Source organism: Triturus cristatus, chromosome 2_1 (assembly GCF_964204655.1).
Source record: "Triturus cristatus chromosome 2_1, aTriCri1.1, whole genome shotgun sequence".
NCBI classification, from domain to species: domain Eukaryota; kingdom Metazoa; phylum Chordata; class Amphibia; order Caudata; family Salamandridae; genus Triturus; species Triturus cristatus.
In genome coordinates this window covers 937974642-938000539 of record NC_140581.1, presented here as the reverse complement: position 1 = coordinate 938000539, position 25898 = coordinate 937974642, and the positions used below count along the sequence as shown (strand labels likewise).

The 25898-nt window shown below is 46.1% G+C and overlaps 1 protein-coding gene across 1 annotated transcript in view; it reads left to right on the top strand.

The window, feature by feature from the left end:
• Positions 1–25898, top strand: part of UHRF2 (ubiquitin like with PHD and ring finger domains 2) — an 898530-nt gene that overhangs the window by 752775 nt on the left and 119857 nt on the right. The window contains exons 10-12 of the mRNA XM_085633451.1: positions 16362–16468; positions 18693–18855; positions 19597–19734. Coding sequence (XP_085489577.1) covers positions 16362–16468; positions 18693–18855; positions 19597–19734 — 408 coding nt within the window. The remainder of the gene's footprint in view (positions 1–16361; positions 16469–18692; positions 18856–19596; positions 19735–25898) is intronic.

Here is a 25898-nt window from a genome sequence, read left to right as displayed (position 1 = left end):
CGTCCTGTTGGGGACTTGGTCGTGGCCGGCCACAGGGGCCCCTGTGGATAAGGATTTCGCCAGGCGTCACCGCCCGGCGCCTGGTGACCCAGCGTTTCTGACCACTCATCCCGCGTCTGAGAGTTGGTCATCCAGGCCTCGATGTCGCAGAGTGCCTTTCCCGCGGCTCCACCGGATAAGGACTCTTAAGAAGCTGGAGCAGTTTGGTAAGCGGTTGTTCTCGTCGGCCAGCTTGGGGCTGCGGTCGGTGAACACCGCGTGCTTGTTGGGCCGCTATTCCCACGCGGTGTGGGACACGGTTGCTCAGGTGTTACTTCCGTGTCCTGAGGAGGTCCATGCTGTGCTTTCCCAGACGGTTGCTGAGGGTAAAGACGCGGCTAAGTTCACCATTCGGTGTGGTTTGGACACCGCTGACTCGTTGGGTATGGCGATTTCTACGACTGGCGCTGCGTCGCCACGCCTGGTTGCGATCCTGGGTTCTCGCCTGACGTCCAGAGCTCGCTCATGGAAATGCCCTTTGATGGCACTCGCCTGTTTGGCGATAAGGCCGACACTGCGCTGTAGCGCTTTAAGGACTTGCGGGCCACGGCCAAGTCCTTGGGTCTTTCCACTAAGAGCCCAGCCACTCCTGGGTTTCATTCCTTTCGTGGCCAAGGCAGGGGCACCCAGGCACGTTCCTTAAACAAGCCTGTGCAGAACCAGCCTCAGCGCTGACGCGGCTTCCTCAGGGGCGGCTCTGGGAAACAGCGTGGGGGGCAGTCCACCTCCGCCCCCACTGCTTCTACCTCCAAACCTTCCTAATCCGAGCTTTGTGGAGCACCCTACGCCGGTGGGTGGCAGGATCCACCACCACCTCCACCACTGGCGTGATATCACATCGGACAAGTGGGTGTTGCACATCATCCGCGGGGGTTATTCTCTTCCCTTTCAGTCCTCCCCTCCCGCCATGCCACCTCGGTGCCACCACATGTCGGGGGATCACTTTCTGCTTCTCCAGCAGGAAGTTACAGCCCTCTTGGCCAAGGGGGCCATCGAGCGCGTTCCTGGGCCAGAAGTAGGACTTGGTTGTTATTTCCCACTACTTTCTGGTCCCCAAGAAGGACAAAGGGGGCCTGCGCCCCATCTTAGACCTCAGGAAAGTTCAAGATGTTGACTCTGGCTCAGGTCTTGGCTGCCCTCGACCCTGGAGACTGGATGGTAGCGTTGGACTTGCAGGACGCATATTTTCACATCCCCTTCCTGCCGGCCCACCGGCGTTACCTGCGGTTCACGGTAGGCCACGAGCATTTTCAATTTGCCATGCTCCCCTTCGGCCTTACCTGCGCCCCTCGGGTGTTCACAAATGTGATGGCGGTGGTCGCAGCTCATCTGCGCAGGTCATGGGTGTCAGTCTTCCCCTACCTCGACGACTGGTTGTTGAAGGCGTGCTCGCCCCAGACAGTCGTCACCCACCTTCAGACTACGGCCGACCACCTGCATTTGCTGGGGTTCTCCATCAACATGCCGAAGTCGCACCTAAGTCCCTCTCAGAAGCTCCCCTTCATCGGAGCGGTTCTGGATTCGACGCAGTTTGGGTTTATCCTCCGGAGCAGCGAGTCTGGGATATTCAGGCCCTGATTCCGATCTTTCAGCCTCTATCCTGGGTTTCAGTCAGGATGACATGACCCTCCGGCTCTTGGGCCTGATGGCCTCCTGAATCCTGCTAGTGCAACATGCCAGATGGCATATGCGCGCTCTGCAGTGGGACCTGAAGTTCCAGTGGGCGCAGCATCAGGGCAACCTGTCCGATCATGTCCAGATCTCGTTGGGCACTGCCCGACAATTGCAGTGGTGGCTCACGAATCGCAATTGGGTCAATGGCAGATCCCTCTCCCTCCCCCAACCGGAGCACACAGTGGTGACGGATGCATGCCTCCTGGGATGGGGAGCGTTACAACAAACAAATGATGGACGGAATGCTGACAATGCAGACATTCTCCCCCAGTCAAGAGATCTGGGTTAAATCCATCGTTCTTTTGCCCACTACGCCACCCCAGTTTAGACATGGCCATATGCAAATCAGTCTTGACCCTGTGCCTCATGGGAACAGTCCAGCCCGAACTGCCAAGCCATGTCTTCCCTGGACCGGAATCAAGCATCCTAGGACCGGTTTCTGGCTATCAGCCGTCATCAGCCAGGATAGCTTGACTCCAGTGGCGTAGTGAGCACCGGTCCCACGTCTGGGAATACCCATCCCACTTAGGGCGAAAAGCGTTACAACAAACAAATGATGGACGGAATGCTGACAATGCAGACATTCTCCCCCAGTCAAGAGATCTGGGTTAAATCCATCGTTCTTTTGCACACTACGCCACCCCAGTTTAGACATGGCCATATGCAAATCAGTCTTGACCCTGTGCCTCATGGGAACAGTCCAGTCCGAACTGCCAAGCCATGTCTTCCCTGGACTGGAATCAAGCATCCTAGGACCGGTTTCTGGCTATCAGCCGTCATCAGCCAGGATAGCTTGACTCCAGTGGCGTAGTGAGCACGGGTCCCACGTCTGGGAATACCCATCCCACTTAGGGCGAAAAGCGTTACAACAAACAAATGATGGACGGAATGCTGACAATGCAGACATTCTCCCCCAGTCAAGAGATCTGGGTTAAATCCATTGTTCTTTTGCACACTACGCCACCCCAGTTTAGACATGGCCATATGCAAATCAGTCTTGACCCTGTGCCTCATGGGAACAGTCCAGCCCGAACTGCCAAGCCATGTCTTCCCTGGACCGGAATCAAGCATCCTAGGACCGGTTTCTGGCTATCAGCCGTCATCAGCCAGGATAGCTTGACTCCAGTGGCGTAGTGAGCACGGGTCCCACGTCTGGGAATACCCATCCCACTTAGAGCGAAAAGCGTTACAACAAACAAATGATGGACGGAATGCTGACAATGCAGACATTCTCCCCCAGTCAAGAGATCTGGGTTAAATCCATCGTTCTTTTGCACACTACGCCACCCCAGTTTAGACATGGCCATATGCAAATCAGTCTTGACCCTGTGCCTCATGGGAACAGTCCAGCCCGAACTGCCAAGCCATGTCTTCCCTGGACCGGAATCAAGCATCCTAGGACCGGTTTCTGGCTATCAGCCGTCATCAGCCAGGATAGCTTGACTCCAGTGGCGTAGTGAGCACGGGTCCCACGTCTGGGAATACCCATCCCACTTAGGGCGAAAAGCGTTACAACAAACAAATGATGGACGGAATGCTGACAATGCAGACATTCTCCCCCAGTCAAGAGATCTGGGTTAAATCCATCGTTCTTTTGCCCACTACGCCACCCCAGTTTAGACATGGCCATATGCAAATCAGTCTTGACCCTGTGCCTCATGGGAACAGTCCAGCCCGAACTGCCAAGCCATGTCTTCGCTGGACCGGAATCAAGCATCCTAGGACCGGTTTCTGGCTATCAGCCGTCATCAGCCAGGATAGCTTGACTCCAGTGGCGTAGTGAGCACCGGTCCCACGTCTGGGAATACCCATCCCACTTAGGGCGAAAAGCGTTACAACAAACAAATGATGGACGGAATGCTGACAATGCAGACATTCTCCCCCAGTCAAGAGATCTGGGTTAAATCCATCGTTCTTTTGCCCACTACGCCACCCCAGTTTAGACATGGCCATATGCAAATCAGTCTTGACCCTGTGCCTCATGGGAACAGTCCAGCCCGAACTGCCAAGCCATGTCTTCCCTGGACCGGAATCAAGCATCCTAGGACCGGTTTCTGGCTATCAGCCGTCATCAGCCAGGATAGCTTGACTCCAGTGGCGTAGTGAGCACGGGTCCCACGTCTGGGAATACCCATCCCACTTAGGGCGAAAAGCGTTACAACAAACAAATGATGGACGGAATGCTGACAATGCAGACATTCTCCCCCAGTCAAGAGATCTGGGTTAAATCCATCGTTCTTTTGCCCACTACGCCACCCCAGTTTAGACATGGCCATATGCAAATCGGTCTTGACCCTGTGCCTCATGGGAACAGTCCAGCCCGAACTGCCAAGCCATGTCTTCCCTGGACCGGAATCAAGCATCCTAGGACCGGTTTCTGGCTATCAGCCGTCATCAGCCAGGATAGCTTGACTCCAGTGGCGTAGTGAGCACCGGTCCCACGTCTGGGAATACCCATCCCACTTAGGGCGAAAAGCGTTACAACAAACAAATGATGGACGGAATGCTGACAATGCAGACATTCTCCCCCAGTCAAGAGATCTGGGTTAAATCCATTGTTCTTTTGCCCACTACGCCACCCCAGTTTAGACATGGCCATATGCAAATCAGTCTTGACCCTGTGCCTCATGGGAACAGTCCAGCCCGAACTGCCAAGCCATGTCTTCCCTGGACCGGAATCAAGCATCCTAGGACCGGTTTCTGGCTATCAGCCGTCATCAGCCAGGATAGCTTGACTCCAGTGGCGTAGTGAGCACGGGTCCCACGTCTGGGAATACCCATCCCACTTAGGGCGAAAAGCGTTACAACAAACAAATGATGGACGGAATGCTGACAATGCAGACATTCTCCCCCAGTCAAGAGATCTGGGTTAAATCCATCGTTCTTTTGCCCACTACGCCACCCCAGTTTAGACTGGGATGGGGAGGCCACTTCGGAGAGGCGGAGATCAGAGGCCTCTGATCTCCAGCGGAGGCCCGGCTCCACATCAACCTTTTGGAGCTTCGGGCGATCCGTATTGCACTGAAGGCATTCCTTCCCTCTGTCTGGGGAAGTGCGGTGCAGGTGTTCACGAACAACACCACCGCCATGTGGTATTGCAACAAACAGGGCGGGGTGGAGTCCTGGATCCTATGTCAGGAGGCTCTGCGCCTCTGGACATGGCTGGAACATCAAGGCATTACCTTGGTGGTTCAACACCTGGTAGGTTCTCTGAACGCCAGGGCGGACGAAGTCAGCCGCCGGTGCTTGATGGATTACGAATGGCGTCTGAACTCTGACGTGGCGCAAGGTCTCTTTCAGCAGTGGGGAGAGCCTTGGTTAGATCTATTCGCCACCGAAGAGAACGCGCAATGTCATCAGTTCTGCGCGTTGGAATTTCCAAGGCGGCACTCGCTAGGCGACGCTTTTCGTCACGAGTGGAGTTGCAGTCTGTTGTACACCTTTCCGCCTATACCACTTCTTCCCAGAGTGCTGAAGAAGATTTGGCGCGACCGGGCCCAAGTCATCCTTGTGGCTCCGGATTGGGCACGAAGATACTGGTATCGCGAGCTACTCAGCATGGCGATCGATCCCCCGATCTGGCTGCCTCTTCGGGAGGATCTTCTGTCGCAGCAGCAGGGGACGGTCCTCCACCCGAACCTGTCCAGTCTCCACCTCCATGCGTGGAGATTGAACGGTGACAGTTGACAGCTTTTGATCTTCCTCCCGAAGTCTGTGATGTTATTCTGGCAGCCAGGCGTCCCTCCACCAAAACGGTACACGCCTGCAGATGGAACAAGTTTGTGGCATGGTGCACAGCTAAGACTGTGGATCCCCTTTCTGCCCCTCTTTCCGAAGTTCTTCTGTTCCTTCTTTCCTTGGCCCAGCAGGGCTCTGCTATGGGCACTATCAAAGGTTATCTTTCGGCCATCTCTGCCTATTTACGGCTTCCAGATAAGCCTTCTCTTTTTAAGTCGCCAGTTGTTAACCGTTTCCTGAAGGGCATTACGCACACGTTTCCTCCGGTGCCGTTCATAATGCCTCAGTGGGACTTAAACCTTGTCTTGACATATCTGATGTGCGCTCCCTTCGAGCCCCTTCATACCTGTCCTTTGCGTCTTCTTACTCTCAAGACTGCTTTCCTGGTAGCTATCACCTCTGCCAGAAGAGTGAGTGAGCTCCAGGCTCTTTCTTCTAATCCTCCTTTCCTTTCTGTTCATCCGGACAAGGTGGTTTTAAGGGCCCGTCCTTCTTTTTTGTCAAAGGTTTTCACGCCCTTCCACATCGGGCAGACCATCACTTGGCCTACCTTCTTTCCGCCTTCGCATCCTTCAAGGGAGGAGGAGAGGCTTCATCGTCTGGACCCAAAACGTGCGCTCGCATTCTATCTGAAGCATACACAGCAGTTCTGGATGGATGACCAGCTCTTTGTTGGCTACGTGGGCGCCAAAAAAGGTCGGGCTGTGCACAAACTGACCATCTCGCAGTGGGTCGTTCTGTGTATCAAAGCATGTTACTCCTTGGCTAAGAAGGAGCCTCCTGTGGGGCTGCGTGCCCATTCGACCTGGGCAACTGCAGCCACTACTGCTTTGGGACGTGGCGTTCCCTTGCAGGACATTTGTCAGGCAGCTACGTGGGCCTCATTGCACACGTTTACCAAGCATTACTGCCTTGACAGTCCGGTCTGGAGAGACGGCTTCTTTGGCTGTTCTGTCCTCCGTGACTTTCTGGTGTAATCTTATTTGCAGACCCTCCACCGGGGTTGGTATTTCTGGGGTATCTATTCTAAGGTAAGGAATCTATCACCAACGTGTCTCTTTCAGATGCACAAGTTACTACTTGTGTAACGATATATCTGTAAGAGACATTAGTTAGTGATAGATTCCTTACCGCCCCACCATCCTCCCCGTTCTGTGAACTGATTCTCGGGTTAAGGTCATCCCCCTTTCAGGGCCCTAGTTTCATGGCACCAGTGGTCAGTTTCTTGCTTGGATCTGCGTTCCTGGCGCGGAAAGTCGTGTACAGAACTGACGTCAGCGCGCATGGGTGGCGCCTAAGTAGTCTCCGTGCAGTCATCTCGGCGCGTACGACGCCAGCGACGGACGCGGAGCCGCATGACGCCACCTACTGACACGCAGGGGTACTGCTAGCAAAACTTTCCGGATCCAGTTTGACGCCTGGGAATATTCTAAGGTAAGGAATCTATCACTAACTAATGTCTCTTACAGGCATATCATTACACAAGTAGTAACTTGTGCATTAACAGATTTTGTCGTGTCTTAGAGGGTAGGGCAATTCCTTTTTCTCCATTCTACATAGAGTAATACTAGATGGTAGATCCAGGGGTATAGCTAGCAGTGGTACAGCAGGTGCAATGTAAATAGGGACCTTCTGCACCACACTTAACTTCTACTTTTGCTACATAACCAGGGTTCAAAGGTCCTCTTTTCCTTTCTTGCACAAGGGCCCTGTTAAAGTATTTTTTTAAGTACATATTTTTGTGTGACAATTAATAAGTATTCTAAATTTCTATGCTGAATTAAAATTGTTAGTGGCGTACTAATATAATTGCAGTTAAAACAAGTTTAATTTGAGGTGTAGAAGTGTGTTTATTAACATGATTTAATTGTGCCACATTTTTGTAAAAAAATCCATATTGGATAAAATTGATGCGGCTGTTGTCTGTTTTTACTCCTGCATTCGCCCCTCCTATTGGGTTCACCTGCATAGCTTCTCTCCCCACAGCTCTGCAGACTGAAGATAAGTTGATTTCATTTTCGTGTTGTGCTCTGAAATAACTTTGTTTCTAACTGTAACAGAACCCCACGGTCCTTCCACTGTTATTCTGTAGCTCAGTTTAGTCTTATTAATTTGTGAATAGCTTTTGTTTAATGTTGCATAATTTGTTTGAAACATTGACTGTGACGTGGAAAACAGGATGATTAGAAAATAGGATAGTGCCAACGTATAATGATGTTGATGTGGATTTCTCTAATTTGCAAAATAATTGATTCATGGGATCATACCATGCTAAATCTATGGTTTAGCCAATTTTCTATGCAAGAATGTGTATATGAACCTCTTGATTCTGGGGGTGAGACATATTTTTAGAGATTATCCTTTTGTGTTTTGGGGATGTTTTCTGACCTTTTCTTTGATTTTGCTGCTCTTTGAGATTTAGGATTATTTCTGATTTTGACTATTCTGTATAATTCTTTTTTTGAGCCTTCATAGAATTATTTATTCTGTACCACCTGAATTTGAGATTTCTGTAATAAAAGCATTTAAATGTTCCCCTGATCTAGAACTCAATTATTGAGAAGTCTTAATTACTTGATACTATGTTGAAATGATGGTTGGTAAGGTGCTCTTTATGCAAGATCAACCTGAAGTAGCACTTTCTGAGGTAAATAGTGAGATATGATAATTTCGGGTACAGTTCTAATTATCAGGGTACGGGGTTCCACTTCAACAACCCCTAATATCCTTCAACACCACTGGCCAGATCATCTGAGATCTTTTCCTGCTGAGCATGTAATAAGTCTTTCTGGTGCTGCAGTCTGACAGCTGTTTGGCTGTTACCATTCTTGCCACCACCAAGATCTGGAATATTAATTTCCAGTTTCTAAATCCAGTCTTTTCTTAGTTTTGGGGGTTGAATATGAAAATGACCACAAAGGGGTTATTTTGGACAGAGACTCGTTATCTTCTTAATGGCAACTGTTTTTCACTGTGTCACAGTACCTACATCTTCACATCATCTTCTACACTTGTCAGTTGTTTCTGATGGATATTTCCAGTTACAGATTCCTCACCTTGTGAATCTCGCCAGGTGTTAGACTGAATGCAGAAACTCTTGCAAAAACCTGTGTGCACCCGTAGGTAGCGCCATTGTCACAACACTGCTCTGCCTCCAGGCATACCAACGTGAAGCCGTAGCTTAGCACCTATCAGTTTTGCTTGTTGCCAAAGCACTTTTGGTTTAGATTATTTTGGCAATGCGCAAAGACAAAAGGGCTTGTGTATGCTGGAAAGAGATGCTGGTTAACGACCTGCAAAACTGTGGTGTGTCTGCCCCAAATATGTCTCCAGGTCTTGTTACAAATGCTCCTGAACGCATACCAAAGCCCATACGGAAGCAAGGAGCCAAACTCTGTTGCCAAACATAAGAAGTGAGCTATTCTTGATTCAGTATAACCCTCCCATAATAGGACAGGTTACAAATAGCAGAGGAAGAATAATCAAAGCTCTTTGATGTCCAAATGTTACTGCTGTCCTGAGAGGTCACGGTTCTAGAAACCCCAAGCCGGCTTTGCCATCCGTTTTGGATGCAATGCCAAATCTGGCACTGATGAGTTCCTCAGGCCATTACCAACACTGCAGCAGATTGCAGCCTTGAAGGAGGCCATGTTGCAGATTTTTACATTTATTCCAGCTCCCTCTAGTGTGTTGTCTTCCATTACCACAGACTCAGCAGGCCTCCTGTTGAAATTTCACAGGTGGGTTTCCCTGCCATAGCTAACACCAGATAAAGTCAGCCTCTGGTGATGTGCCATGCCTCCACACCTCCTGCAGTTCTCGCCAGTCAGTCCTCCTTTGTTACCTGTTCCACATCCAGTTTTGGCTCCGGACATGGATTCAGATCTATCTTTGATTAAAGTTTACCCTAAGCTAGGCTATATCACTACTAAGGCACAACCTGTGTGCCCTGGCAGCGATACCTAAAGAGGATGGAGGCTATCTTTGGACCAGACTCTGATTCCATAGAGACCTTCAGTCTGCCCTGCATGACACACTGGCATTCTGTAGGTTGAGACATGAACTAGCATCAGTTTAATGATGGGGTAAAAGTAATCTGCTTTTTTATTCTTGCATATGCAAACATATGAAGAATTGCTTGTTTTAATTAAAGAGTGCTATTCAAATCATTGCTTAGCGTATATGTAAAGAATTTGTGAGTAATCAGAAACTGTTCTTAACTATTTGAGTGTGTGTTAGCTCAGAGATTCTGAAGCAATACTGCATACAAGCAGTCACTGCCGTACTACCTTTTTTCTTAAGTTAATGCTTTATACTGATGCATCCTCTCTGCCAAAAGCAGTGTCACCTTTCCACTCTGGGCGGTCCATCTCACCCCCTGCATTCTTTTCTCTACCGCATCCATCTAAGGAGGAGGGAAAGCTACACTGGTTCGACCCACGGTGTGCCCTTAGCATCTATACTGATAGGACTAAAGGGTATGGTATAGATGATCAACAGTTTGTTGAGTTTTGCTGAATTGTCGAAGGGAAAAGCAATGCAGAAGTTGCCCTTATCACAATGGATTGTCTCCTGCATCAAGCTTTTATCCTTTGGCCAAGAATAATTCTCCTGAAGGCTTTAGGGCTCATTCCACCAGAGCTAAAGCCACTACTACAATCCTAGCTCATTGTATTCCTCTCTTTGGAGATCTCCCATGCAGCCTTGTGGACATCTGAACATACTGTTGTCCAACACTACTGAATTGATTCTTAAGTGAGCAGAAAAGGTCAATTTGCCTGTGTAGTCCTGCAGGTCCTGTAGTCCTGCAGAAATACCTGATGTAAGCATATTCCTTAGACCCACTGCCTTAGAGAGGGCATTGCTTTGGTACTAATACACAAGGTGAGGAATCTGTGGTTTTAAATATCAATTAGAATAAGTTACTTAAATTTGGAAATGCTCATTTTGGCGGATACTCTATCTAACCGTAGATTCCTCACCTCCCACTTGTCACCCTGTTCTGTGGAATGGACTTGAAGGATTAATCAGGTCTCAAGTTATATTTTGCATGCTCCAAGTACAATTCATTCTTGTCTGACAACTGATGTCAGCACACAGGATGTTGCACCTGTGTGCGGCTCTGTGTCATCATGTTCAGGGTTGGGATGGAGTCCAATGACGCCAGCAGTCATGCATAGGAACAATTGCAAGAGTTTCCAAATCCAGTCTGAAACGGGGAGATACACAAGGTGAAGAATTGGCAGATAGAGTATCCCCAGAAAGAGAGTTTTCAAAGGTAAGTAACTTATTTATACTGGAACATCCTGTACAACCTGTGAGGTGTCAGAAATTGTCCCATTATAATTTTTCAGAAAGACTCTCCATGTTGAATGGCCTTTAGCCTCTGACTGCATCCTGCCGAAGCTTGGTCCACTCATCTCCTGTTTTATTAAGCCCAACTCCCACCTCAATGTATAGGCTTGTTCCAAAGCATTAACGAAGTAGCTTCTACTCAGATTTAGAATTTAGAACAGTACTCAGTTTACTAACCATCCCCAGTTGGATCTACTCCTACCTTATGGACAGATACAGTATTATCTCAGTCTCTCTGTAGCATACTGTACCAAAGCAGGAGTATCTCAAGACTCAGTCATCTTACCAATCCACTTTCCTCTCCATTGTATACATGAACCCGCTCCCGGGAATCATAACTTTTTTCACCTTGCATGCTATAACAATGCGGACAATAAACAGATAAATGCCAAATTGATGAAATTACTCTGTCTTGTCTGTCTTGAGGCGGGATATAAGACCCAAAAAGCATTTCTTTGGGGTGTTAATGTGGCATCTGTCCGGTATGTGTGTGAGATACTCAGATTTCATCCCAGAAGTGTTGTAATTTGGATCATTGCTGTGCCATGTGATAAAAATCTGTGTTATCGGACTCACACCTGTGGCATTTATGTGAAACAGAGCTGAACAGTCTTTGTAGCCACGCTGGAGTCTGATACATACGATGGACAAAATTAAATTGTAGGAGTTTCAGACGTGTGTTTTTCGAAATCTTGGGAATTTGACACTGGATATTAGCCAATCTTCATACATAAGGTCGATCTGTAAATCCTGGTTCAATAGGAGCCGGAGGGCAGTCAGTGCCGGTCCCGCCTCTCGCCCCAGCACCCTATACACATTTGTGATCCTGTGGCTCCATGTCAACAGTGTATGAAAGGCTGGATCAATGCCAGGTTGACAATACCGAGATAATCCTTAAGTTAGAAAATACATATGACCTTGACATTTTAAAACTAGTGTTTGATCACTGGATGATTAGAAACCATCTCAAACTCAAAAAATCAAAAATAAACTTTAAATTCCTGAGGTTGGAAAAACTATGTTCTGTTAACAACTTGGCCCACCAATACCTTCAAAAGAAATAAGACAGCTAGGAATTATAATGGCCTCAGCTCTTTCTATGAGCCCTCATGACAACCACATAATAAAATCTGCATTAAATTCCAGCAGATCCCTTCCTGCATTTGGGATTCTCAAAGATGATCCAGGCAACTACTTCCCTTGTTATATTACAAATGGATAATGCCAATTACTTGTACTATGGAGTGTCAGTTTGTTATATTACACTCCCAAAGACTTTGAATTCAGCACACAGTGGCAAGATAACTTATACATGTAAACCTACAAATCCACGCATCCTCTGTTTTGAATCTCCTTTGCTGGCTCGCTGTTGCCTGATGATCTCCTTTCACCTCCTTTTCTGTCTAAGCCACCAAATTATGGAGCTCCTCTCTGGCAAGTATACAAGCCATTGAGAATGACTCAGGAGGACAGCGAAAACCTGGCTTTTTCCTACCCGATTCCACTGGAAAAAATGAAGGCCAGCATCATACTTGCATCTCACGAGCAAAAAAGGAACATTACAGAATCCGATACAGTAAAAGCAAAAAGATGCAGTACTAGGAAATGATGTCAAATGTCATCTCCTCATCATCCTCATTTCTCAACCAGCAGAAAGAATAGGAATAACGTCAATCTCACAATAATTAGCAATACTAGTTTCAACTAAATGACAACAAAATGTCTCTTCATGATACGAAGCCAACTGAAGAATTTGGACTAATTTTTACATAATGTACACCTTTCATGACCCTTTCGCTAATAGTGTGAAGCCTCTGATTAACTTGATTACATGCTATTTAGCATTCACTTGTGAAAGTTGCCCACACTTTTCTCAAAGCATGAAAATATATTACAAAATTCATGACACTGAATGAAAATAGTATGAATATCTATAAGCTGTAAGTTTGGCTATAGCACTAAATCTGGGCTCCATAGAGCAGCATGCTACCTGTCTGCAAAGCACTTCAGCACCTTGTCAGTGATAATAACCCTATATAAATAGCCATATTATTTCATACCATTTCGAAGTAATTATTGTTAAAATCACTGTACTCTAGTCTACTCTGAAAGTTCAAAAGAGAACAGTGTCATTCTAAGCAATTGCACAGTGTCCAACATTTTTAACAGAAAGACACATTTTCATTTTCTCTCAGGGAATACCAAAAACTCAGATTTTGGGCAATACACACGTGTTTATTTCTTGATAAAAAACCTTTGAAGGCATTCTAAATAATCTAGTTAAACAATTTAGTTAAATCCATTAAGATGTTTGCATCGCAGTATGATTTTGGATGACGTTCGGTAGGTGATTATTGCAAGCCTCGATCTATATGCTCTAAATAAAAGGTAAAATGCCTACTCTTCAAGTCCTAGCCCCCTATGTGGGTTGCCTTATGGATAATCTCTTGATGAATTGGTGAGTCATATTTGTTTATTTGGTTTTCACATAAACTTTTTGTGCAAATATGCCTATGGCATTGAGCTTGTATCCAATGCTGCTATTATCCAGCACATGTGCTTAGTGTTCAAGGATAACAAATCTTTTCGGGTCCTACTCTCAAAGGTAAATTTGCAGCTCTAGATTTACTCTTGTGTAAAGTTCCTCTTACACTTTTCAGTTTGTGTATTACTTTTGGCTATCCGCCATTTACGAGTTTAAAATTACTTCAAAGTGTAGGCTTACATGTCCTCACCCCCTGAAACCAGGGGGCAGTGCCACATTTATCAGTTTAAAGTTGCTTCCAGTAACTTTTCATGCATAAGCAAAGGTCGCCGCCTCCAGGGTTGAGATCTCATGAGGTTGAAATTTAGGTAAAGGTAAAAAGGTTTATCAAAATTCAAAATATTCTAGATAAAATATTTAAATGTTAAGTATTAATGCTCAATAAATGTATGTATTTTTTTAAAATCTGGAACAAATGTAAAAAGATGCATCATTATTACCTCAAGTGCATTATTTAATTGACATGTATTTAACTAATGTCTATTTAAAGATTTTTTTTTTAACTACCTGCAGTACAAATGATTTTTTATACATAATGTGTTAAAAATGAATAAAAGCTACGTGTGGAATTAATTTTTATTAATTTCATTTGTTGGACAAAAGAAAGGTACATTTCTTTTTACATTAGGTAAAATATTTATTTTAAATACTCGAAAGAAGTGTGTTTATTTTATCCATTTATTTTAATATTATTTTCTGTGGGGTTTTATGTTAAGTCCTTGCCTCCGTTATTTTATTTTTTATAGAAGAGTGTTGCAGTTCCTTCCTGTGGTTGGCAATGTGTGGTGTTGGAATACATTTATATAAATTTTGTGACATCTGCGGCTATAGTAACTATAGAAGTGTAGTTTGTAAATAGCAGGGATCTTGTTTATTGGTGGGTGTTTGTCCCTCCCTTAACCCCTACTTTACACTCCCTAAACCGCTCTCATTTTGTAGCAAGTATTAACCATTTTCCAGGCACTCCCCAGTTTCTCCCATATTTACTATAAAAACATAAACATACACGTGCAAAGATGGAAAAGATAGAAGCGTAGGTCTCTGCATGTAGATTTGTGAACAGTATTTCACAGTACAGCTAAATGTACTACAAAGTGCCCTTTGCGAATCGGCACCTTCAGGTTTATTTTGTCCACTTGAAGTAGGCTGTATCCTCCTGCAGCACAAACCGATTTATACTACCAGAGTTTAGTTATGCAGAAGAGGATTGGCTGCTGTTAACGCAAAACCTGTAGCTACACATAGTATACTGCAAACTTGGCTTTCATTACTGCAAACCAGCAAATTCTAAGAGAGGGCCGAGCAAGGCATCAGGCTTGCTTCTAAGAGCAAAAGGTATGGCTTAAGCCATCAAAATATTCAGCTGGTCGTGCATGCAAGTGTCATGAAAAAATATTTCTGGTAGACACCTGCAGATTCTTCACCTTTCTAATATTCCTCGTCCCACTTAGGGGGAGGCAAACTAAAGTATACAAAAAAGTGACACTGTGTCAATAGTACCAAGCTATACCTAGCTGATGAGCCTTAACTATGGCAAACCGGTACTGGGTTGCTTGTTGTGATTCAGGGAAGAACTGGCAGTTCAATATAGAGTGTTCCCATTGGAGAAGGGTCAAGACTGATTTGCATATGGTTGGGTCCAAACTGAGGTGGCATGGTGTGCAAAATACCAAAAGACTGGGGTGCTGCCCGAGTGACTACCAATGGCTGAGATTAAGTCAGGCATTTCATCCATCACTTTTTTGTATACTTGTCCCTGGCACTGACACAACAGCCGAGGTCATGAACCATGCGATGTTGATATCCTGATGTCAAAGAACAGAAATTGGACATTGGAACACAAAAAGGCCAGAGAAAGAAATAAAAAGGTAGCAGCCTGATCCGACGTGGACACACAAGGAGCACAGGCACTTCTTCCTTGAAGGAGATGGAGGTACTTTGGCTTACACTTTAAGGAGAAGAGAAACAAGGAAGAACTGGAGAGACAAAAGAAAAGACGTCTACATAGAGAGATATATTTTTACCACCTTCTGATGCTCTATATTCTGAGGAATATTTTGAGTCCCTGAGATTTTTCTTTAGAGATCATGATCTGATTAATGCAGTCGAGTGACTAGTGACCTTCACATTTGGTTACAAACTTTCCCCACCCAGAAGAAATCTCTGAAAGAAGAACTCCAATAAACCTCCTTTCATGAAATTGGGAAGGATTCAAACATTAGCATCCATTCAATTGATTATCAAGACTACTACAGTGAGATGGAGGAATACAATGACCTGTTTCGTTGTGGAGACCCTCACCCCTGAGATTAAAACATGCTGTTCCAGGGAGACCCTCATTTTCTCACCACTGAGTTTATTTCTTTCCAAGGAAACTGTGACTTCCATGGTATTAAGAGGATCTCTTCAAATTTTTGTTTATTAATTCCTTTGGAGGCTGAAGACGAATTAATCTTGTTTGCCTTTCACCAGGAACTACAGAGGACGTCTTTCGTTCCACCTCTGGTTGACCAAATGAGAAAGAAAAGTCACATCCTCTTCAAAGCTCTGGTCCCTACACCAGGACGAAAATAAACAGTTCTTTCAGACACTAGTTTATATGTTCCCAATCTTTAACAAAACATGAATATGTAGTGGAATTAAGCAGGAGATTGTCACGCAAAATCATTAGCTTCCTGATGTATACATAGGCTTTTAGTTATGCAGCCTTTTAATCAAGAATTGATATGAGGAAGGTGTACAGGAACTAAACATATCACTGCATGTAATTCAGCTTGAGCCTCTAATTGTGAATTCTAATCTTCGTTGGAGTCTCTCTTCACCTTGCTTGTAAATGATAGTCACTTGTGTTCAGAATAGGTTTCAGTGTTCCTTTAGAGCTAATTTGTGGCAATGTACTTATTTAATTGTAAAGTTCATGTAGAGATCTGATGTAGTTGAGATGCTTTGCTTAGGCAGTGTCTACAGTTCTGATCCTTAACATTTCAAATCAATGTACTTTCCCTACCAGGACCGAGGAGATGAGTTCACTTACACGGGAAGTGGTGGTAGAGACCTCTCTGGTAACAAAAGAATTGGAGAACATACATTTGATCAAACTTTAACACACATGAACAGGTAAGTCCCAAGGCCAAGGAGGCTCCTAACCTTCATGTGTACACTTAAGGATACTACCTTTGCATGCCTTTCAATGCATTGTACAAACTAATTTTCTTACAGCTGTGTACTAACTACTTGAGTATTCTTTGCATTAAATATTGGCATATAGGAGTTTATCTAGAAGTTTGTTTTTTGGCACGAGTTAGGAAAAATGTGATTTATGTTAAGCTTTATATCTGAAGTTTAGTTTTCAGATGTGAGCATGTGAATGGGGTGATCACTGTAGTTAATGTCCACCAATTAAAAATACAACCTAACATAAAGCCAAATTCAGTAACTCACTTAATCTCCGCTATTTTAGCTCTCCCCCCTAAAATAATGCTTGAAAACATAGAATCGGAAACCGAGAAAACCCCTGCATCTACAGTGCTCTAGCTACAGCAAATTATTAATAACCCAGCTAGCAGAGTTAGAAACTCTAATACACAGCCCATTAGTGCTCTAAAGAGAATGGTAAAGCTACTTTGTATTTCAATTATTAAGAGTGGCTTTAAATAACATAAGCACAAGGTATACAACCCACATCTTAATATTATACCATGGATAGGGAGAAACGTGTATCTCTTGATGCAGCGGAAGCAGTGGGGGGTTTGTTATTATTATTCATCCCACACCAACCTTTACAATACTAGTGGAAACACAAATTTAACGACGGGCACCACAAATTTAACGACGGGCACATAAGTCATTATCATTCCTTGTAACCATAACAAAGGTCCTCCAATGGTTCTTTGGTAGAGCTAAAAAGGACAAAAACAATGAAAATTGGAGAGCTATTCTCTCATGAGGACCTATAATGAAGAAATAGCTATATAACAATATTTATCATATATACACCAGAAATAAACCATAACACCTGAAATAATGACAAACATTAATCTTTCTATTATTTCTCTTTGCTATTTTCAGTAATATGAATGGTCAGTCACAAGTACAAACTGTAAATCACCTTTTAGATCTGTGTTACAGATTACATCACCACAAACATTACAAGATAACGATTCAATTTCCTCGAACAAATTAAGTATAGATGAGGGAGAGAAATAAAACATTCAGTAAATAAATACAGTTTTCTCACCAAGATGAGGGTAAACTAATGCACAGCGTGCATTTAGTTCGAAAAGCTAACCCACGGCTGTTAGGAGATAGCATGGGCAGCACCATCAGCCGATGATGTGCAAAGTCTCTAGGAAAGTTCTCAGGTTTCCAGTCAGGTGCACTGGCCAGAGTTCTCAGGAATCAGCGCAACATACAGCATACCATGAACACAGGACAAGTCACCAGTCTCTGAGCAAGCCGACGATCATTTCCCCACCAGCATCTTTATAGTAGAACTGCTACTTTGTTTAAACTAAAATGTTTCTATTCTAACCCTGTTCAAACCTTACTGTTGGTCAGTACTGCAGGGAGGTAAAATCTCCTGAGGATGATTTTACAATTTTCTCTAAACAATCTTTTGTTCTAAAGTTATACAATTTCCTAAAGAGGAAAAGGAAAAACTACAGTTTCAATTATACATACTTCTTGCAACTGTTTCATTTCTGACTTCCTACAAACCTCGCCTAGACAGGAAAGAATACTACAGTTTTTTACATTTCTAAGGAAGCATTTGCAACTTTAACAAGGGCATTTGGGAAAAGGAGCACGTTAGCACATCCCCTAACAAATACATTTGCTGAAGCCTACATTTTCTAGTAAAAGAAAGAGGAGAGAGAGAAATCATTTTCTAAGGCCTACATAGCTTTCACGAAGAATAAAAAGCTTTTTCTCGTGTTTGCAGTTGCTTATTCCTGCAGTTCAGGAAACAAAAAACATTTCAATTAGGCAGACAAGATAGAAATTTCTCTTCCATTCTTTGATTAAGTTTCATTTCCATTGATGTTAACTCCACTACTTGTATGTATTCTGACTTTCAAGTGCGTGCACATTTTGTACATTTCTCTGTCTTACTTTTAAAATTCGCACGTTAGTAATTTCGGTTTTCACTCACGTTAGTAATTTATTTAAAAACACACTCACGGGTGGATTTTCTTGAGCAGATTTTTATTTGCAAAAATCGTGCTCCATCACCCTCTTGCAATGACTCCGTGTATCATTGTTTGTTTTCGAAGCTAATGAGTTACTGTGCAGACCTAGCTGTGTGTTGGTGGGCGCACCATTGATGTTTTGTATGTACTTCTAGGGCGCTGGCTTTGAACTGCGATGCCCCCCTCGACGAGAATGATGGAGCAGAGTCCAAAAACTGGAGAGCTGGTAAACCTGTGCGAGTGGTGCGCAGTTGTAAAGGAAGGAGGATCAGCAAGTATGCCCCCGAGGACGGTAACCGATATGACGGCATTTACAAGGTGCTTCATTACCAATGGCTGCCTGCTGCTTGGTTTCTCGTTTAGTAGTAAAACATTACTGCGACGCATGTCTCTCCTCTTCGGTGAACAGCTAAAAAACCTGAGTTCAAATCCTCTGTACCGCAGAAACACAGAACAAACGAACGATATTGCATTTCCAAGTTACAGAATTAACGTTCGTTTCTTGACTTGTTTACTATCCCATCAAGTCCCTTTTAAGTGAAGAGGCAGGTGTACCTTTTTCTGTTCCTTCCTAAATTTGCAGTGTCCGGCTGTATACAGCTAAAATAACTTCCATACTTCCAGAACCACGCCTTAATACAGGTTTTTTTTTTTTTTAAATTGTGCTCTTGAAAACCATAATGTTGCTTTGCAATTTAAAATGGATAGAGTAAGGGCATCATCTTGTGGTTACTTTAGGTACTACACGCAGACCAGACGCTTTGTCTTCGCCAAATGCATATTTTTTTCTGCTATCCTTTTCCTCCCAACTTAAACAGCTTATTTTTCTCAACAGTTTTAAGGATTAAATTTATGAGAACTAGAAAACACAATGTCTTGTTTGCCATCGAGGTATTTGTGCTCTGGTCATTCTACAGCCCATGGCTCCCTCTCTTTCTTCTGAATTCCATTCTGCAGTAATGTAGTACGTTATGGCCGGCAGTAAATGGTGTAACAATTTATTTTATTTCAGACTCTTGATTGTGTGATAATATTTTTATTTAAACAATTGCAATGTAGGTGGTGAAATACTGGCCAGAAATTGGTAAATGTGGATTCTTGGTTTGGCGTTATCTTCTGAGAAGAGACGATGTTGAAGCAGCTCCTTGGACTGCCGAAGGAATTGAGCGGTCAAAGAAACTTGGCCTTTCCATGCAGGTTAGACACATTTAGATTGTCTTTTTACAGATACACTTATCCTGAAAATGCATGCTCTATCTGGCTGCTTTACATAATCTTTGAGAGCCTTCTTTGAAAACCCATTCAATCCAGGATTTCAAAATGAAATCCTATTGAACTTCTTAAGATTCAAAAGCAGTACTTGATTTTGAGTCTGTTGTTCCTATCAGGTAAATGCGATTAAATGTTGAGGGCGCTCGGCGTGGGGTTGCATCTTTAAGCCATTTCTGTGTCTTGCTGGTGTTCCAGCGCTCACTTGAAGTGTACTACCCAATGTGACGGATGGGTCATGTTGTTTTATATGATAGACATGCTTGTTATAATTGTTTCTAGTTTATACATATGGCATCATCATGTTTGATGTACAGGTCTTTGCTCCACATAATTGCCATGTATGTCATGGTAATGACCGATTTCACTCTCTGTAGAAGATGCCAGACTGATGTTCTGTGAGTACAATTGGCAGCAGAGGCAGCACTTTCAGAATAGGAAACCGGATGAGGCACAAATGACATAGCCCTTTCTCAACTCTCCTCAGCCAAGGGTTTTCCCATGTTTGTGATTAAAGCATATAAGTATTTTATCTTTTTTGGGGATTATGATGACATTCTCAATCTCACATGACGTAGGCTCCTACGAACCTAAACATACAGTGGAAGCAGTAACAATATTTATTTTTATGTATGGTAAGATTAGTAGCCCTTCTTACAGAAGTGCTGCAGTGGTGACAGACAGTACACAAGAACACTCGATGTCACCAGTGCTTAATTTGTGTTGGTGGTTGAAGGTGGTGGTTACTAGCACTTATTTTTCATCATCAAACTTTTACCCAGAGAGAATGGCAGAAAAAGAAGAAAGAAGAAAAAGATACAGCAATATTTAAAAAAAGCAAGAAAGCAGAGATTAAAAAGAACCTGCATGAGTGAAGTAAAGAGGCAGGATGTGTAGAATGGTAGAAGAAAAGCATGAGATTGAATTAAGATTAGGCAATTTTTAAATAGAAATGGCACCAGTCTGATAGCTTCTATTTACACCCAGAACTAATCAAGGTTGAAGTAAAGATTCACTGTTTGCTGCCATTTTTTACTTTTTTTTTTTTTGATAATCAAGTTTATTGTATTAAAGTACAACAATAAATTCATTGACAACAATACAGACACAGTAGACACGCACAATGCAGTTCTTGAGAATGACAGAGTTCCATAAAAGTCCTGTGGTACGGAGACCACCAGCCTATCTACGGCCACAGACACCAGCCATGGCAACCTCATGACCGCAACAAATGAAACCATTTGCCCCAGATCTTGCCGAAGAGTTCAGGGCAACCTCTAGCCTCAAAAAGGGGCTCCTCTTGGGTACCGCACCAGTCCACCCCCCTTCTCCACCTCCGAACTGTCGAGGGTTTAGCCTGGGACCAGAGTGCCGCAATGTCTCGTTTTGCCACTGCCAGTGCCGTGCCCAAAAACTGCTTATCAGCCCGGGAGCCGTCCAGGCCGTCAAACACCCCCAGGATCAAGCACAGCGGGTTATGGGGTATCTCCCACCCAAGGGCCCGTGTAAGTTCAAGCTCCACCCCTGTTCAAAAGGGCGCGAGGGCCGGGCATTGCCATACCATGTGATAGAAATCAGCCGGGGCCTGTTGGCAGCGCGTGCAGGATGGGGAGGGCCGCAAGCGAGCTCTATACAAGCGCGCGGGGGTGAGGTACGCCGCATGCAGATTGAAAAGCTGGACTAGCCGCAGCTTAGAGGAGGTCATCAGCAGCTCAGGGGCCATAAGGGCATCTCTCCAGTCCGCCTCGTCCAGGGGACCCAGCCACCGCTCCCAGCGAGCGCGAAGGCGGTCGAGGGTCGCAGGGCCATTGTTTACGAGAGAGCGGTAAATCCGCGACACCCCCCCTCTACCCAGGTTCCACATCATCACTTGGGCCTCCAGGGGACTGAATTCAGGTAGGGATGTGGAGGAGGGGATATGGACCCGGAGGGCATGCCGGAGTTGTAAATACTTATAGAATTGGGAGGAGTGGAGGGAATGTCGGTGCTGTAGGTCTGCGAATGATCTGATATGGTCCCCCACCCAAACGTCTCCCAAAAGCGAAATCCCTATGAGGTCCCACCTACGGAAGTCCTGTAGAGAGGAGACCTCCGCCAGCTATGTCCCACTCCACAGGGGCGTCTGCCTGTGAGTCTCTGATTCCACCCTACATGTCTCAGCGCGGCACGCCAGGCCACAATCACCGCCCGGGTAACGGGGGGAAGATCCTGCGGCACCGGGCTCCCATATAGGTAGGCCTGGAACCGTGGAAACTCCAGTGCCCGGAGTTCCACTCGGTACGCCGGGTCGGACCAGCCGCCCGCGAACCAGTCGTGGATCACAATGAGCCGTGTGGCCAGATAGTAGAGGTGCAGATTGGTCACCCCCATGCCCCCGTCGTATGGTGGTTTGCAGCAGTGCGCCAAAGACATCCGCGGCCTCTTTCCTCCCCATAAGAAGCGGATCCAGCTCCCCGGGAGGTACAAGGTAACATTCGGCAATATGTATAGGAAGCGGGGGAGGACCATCATTTTAAAAAGGGCACTTTTTCCAAGAGGGTTGAGAGGAAGAGATTGCCACTTCCGAAGGTCCACCTTCACCCTGGTAACTAAAGGTGTGATGTTCAAGGCCCATTCAAGCTCCGGATACAAGGTGATCCACACCCCCAGGTACTTAAAGCATTGCCGACGCAGGGGGGTGGATGTTTGCCTGTTGAAGCACTCACGCGAGGGGTGCAAGGGGACCAACGTGGATTTGGCCGGGTTGAGCCGGAGCCCAGAGACCTGTTCAAAGGCCTCAAGAGCTTGCAGACATCTCGGGCCAGAGCCCTCGGGATCAGCCAGGAAGAGGAGAACGTCATCCGCGTACAGGGCTATTTTGTCAATTTGGGTCTGGTCCCAGGTCCAACCCCGGAGGAGGGGATTCTGTCGGACGAGGCACGCCAGTGGCTCCATTGCCAGGGCAAATAGAAGCGGGGAAAGCGGACAGCCCTGGCGAGTGCCCATCCGGACAGGGAAGGGTTCCGAGAACACGTCATTGATGAGGACTCTAGCCCGAGGCGCAGAGTACAGGACCCGGACGAGACCTCGGAACGCGGGTCCAAGACCCATCCTCTCCAACACATCCGCCAAATACTCCAAATACACCGTATCAAAGGCTTTCTCGAAGTCTAAGAAGAGCAGGGCCAGATACGGGGTGTGGCGGTGGGCCAGAGCGAGGTGAAGGCGGCATATACAATGCCTAGTACCCCGGGCCGGCATAAAGCCGCATTGATCCGGGTGCACCAGCGTATGCAAGTGAGGCCGGAGTCTCTGAGCCACCACCGCCGCAAAGAGTTTGATCTCTGTGTTGATGAGGGAGATAGTGCGGTAGTCCGCGCAAGCGAGGGAAGGCGGCTGCGTCTTAGGAAGGACGACAATAGTGGCTATGTCCGTCTCCGGCAGGAATGACCCCACCTCGATGACATGGTTAAACAGCTCTAGCAAGTACGGGACCAGAGTGTCTCTCCATTTTTTACTTTTAGTTAATATTTTCACAAAACATTTTAGGATGCATTACTTTGACATAATTTAAACAGTATCAAAAATATTCGTACAGATTTTGTTACAAAAAACACATCTATATAAATTTAATCCGAGTCTAAAATATAATAGAAAACCCACCACAACATACCACCACTCATACTATAACAGTCGTATTTGGTGAAGGGAAATCCCAAGAACTCATGTGATCTCTTATTTTGCTGTCAGTTGTCCAAATGCATATGTAGATCAACATATTCCTCTTCATGCAGCCAACATTACAAAAATAATCGAAAATGTACTCATAGTTTCAGCACTTTGTATCCTTCATCAGGATATCAGTTTAATCTGATAGAGACATCTAGCCTCAGAATCCTTACCTTTGAACTTCCAGGCGTCAGGCTGGATCCGAAAGATTTTTGAAAGCAGTACCCCTGCACGCCGGTAGATGGCGTCATCCGACTGGTGTTAGTCATCGGCGTGACGTCCACCTCGTCAATATAACTGCCACACTGGCGCGCTGATGTCAGTTATTTTCTTTACGTGCCAGCCAGCGCCGATCCGTTGAAGAGAGCTCTGCCCTCTGTCACTTTTTGACAGAGTTCTTTTGACCTTTTTTTGACTTCTTTTGGCGCGTAAGTATTCCCAGTAGGAAGACTTCAGGGTTCAATCAGTGTAGCGCCTGTCACCGCACCATGCCGGTAACACACCTCCATCTCGTGTGTCTCTGGTGCCTGGAGCGCGCCCACACAGTTGTGCTCCGATTGCTGGGTCATGGCACCAAAAGCTTTGAGGGAGCGGTCCCTAAACCTGCTCGCAGCCCGTCACGCACCAAGGAGGTAGCCTCGTCGATCTCGCTCCCGGTTGAGAGGAAGGTCTGAGCATCGTTCTGGGTGCTCGAAGTCCTCTTCGTCCAAGTCGTCAGGTAAGAAGCACAAGAAGTTGAAGCTTGCTTCAACTTCGCTCCGTCTGCCACACAGCAAGGTGGAGGTGCTCAGCGTTCTAAGCCCCGCTCCGCGGAGCGGGCACCTGGTTCATCTCCCTCCCTTTCCGGGGGCAGGAGCGACCCCCGCCTAACTTAAGGAATTTTATGACACCATGTGTGCCGTGTTTGGGTGACCTGATCCTGCCAGCATGCCTTTGGGTCCTGCAGCTCCAGGTGTCGGACCCATTCCCAGGTCTAGACAGGCACCGGTCATGCCTCTGCAGCAACCTTCCCTAGTGCTGTGTCTGACGCCGGAGACGTCTCCGGCGCCTGCTGGCAGCACCTCCCCCATCCTCATCCTGGACGATACAGAGCTGGTCTGGTGTCCGCCAATGCAGAGACTGGCACCGACAAAGCCGTACAGCTTCATACCGTCTAATAAACCCCTTTCTGAAGGTTTAGGTTTGGAGGAAGAAGATTGGGAGGGGGATCAGGATCCCTTAGAAATGCTGCTGCCCCAAGACATGGACAGGTATGGGGAACTGGGTGATGCCAGTGGCCTGGACACCCCCCCAGATTCTGGCATGCTGTCTACCCCATACCTGGCTACGAAGGAGGTGTTGTGGTTAGCTATGGTGGTGCGTAGGGCTGTAGAGGTCCTGGACCTGCAGCTTCCTATAGAGGCAGTAAAGACAAATGTCTTCACGGCGGTCCTGTAGCCTGGTATTTCCTCATCTGAACCCCTGCTGCCTTTAAATGAGGTCTTAACGGACGTTCTGCTGGACAACTAATCTAAGCCCATCACAAGGGCTCCTGCAAATCGAACGATTGCCCACTGCCATCACCCTGCACCAGGCATACCAGTTTTCCTCACTGCCCCCCCCCCCCCCCCCCCAAGCTTGGTAGTCCAGGCTTCCACTTCCCGTGGCACGTTCACTTCCGCCCCTCTGGACAGGGAATCCAAATGGCTGGAGACCTTTGGGAAAAAGATTTTCTCTTCTGCCTGCCTCGCATTGCAGTCGGTGAGTACTACATGCCTTTTCGACCATTATTCCCATTCTATATGGGATATGGTGGTGCAGGTGCTGCCTAGGGTCTCAAAGGAGGACTGGATCCTGCTCTCCCAAGCAATATCAAGATGGGAGAGATGCAGCAAAGTTTGCCGTTCGCTGTGGCTCGGACACAACGGACTCGCTGGGCAGGGTGATTTTTTCGATGGTGGCCATCAGGCCTGGTTGAGGACATCTGGCTTTTCGGGGGATGTCCAGGCAAACCTCATGGACATGCCCTTTGATTGCTCACGTCTCTTTGGAGACTAGGCTGATGCAGTGCTTGAGAGCTTAAAGGATTAGCGGGGTACAGCCAAATCCTTGGGCCTCAGTACTACCACCCAGCCTGTGTCTGTTTTTTGCTCCTTTTTTGGCTACGGAAGGGGCTTCCAACCACGCCAACCCTATTTCAGCCAGCGGGTTCCGCAAGTTCAGCAGTCTCTACAGGGCCATGGCTGTTGTTCTTCTAGTCCTCGAGGGTTGGGAGGCCAGAAGTCGAGCCAAGCCACCATCCCTTCCTCCTCCGTCAAACCTTCCTAGTCCTGCCCTTCAGGGTCTCGAGCGCCCAGTGGGTGGCAGGCTACACCATCACCTCCACCACTGGTGCAACATCACCT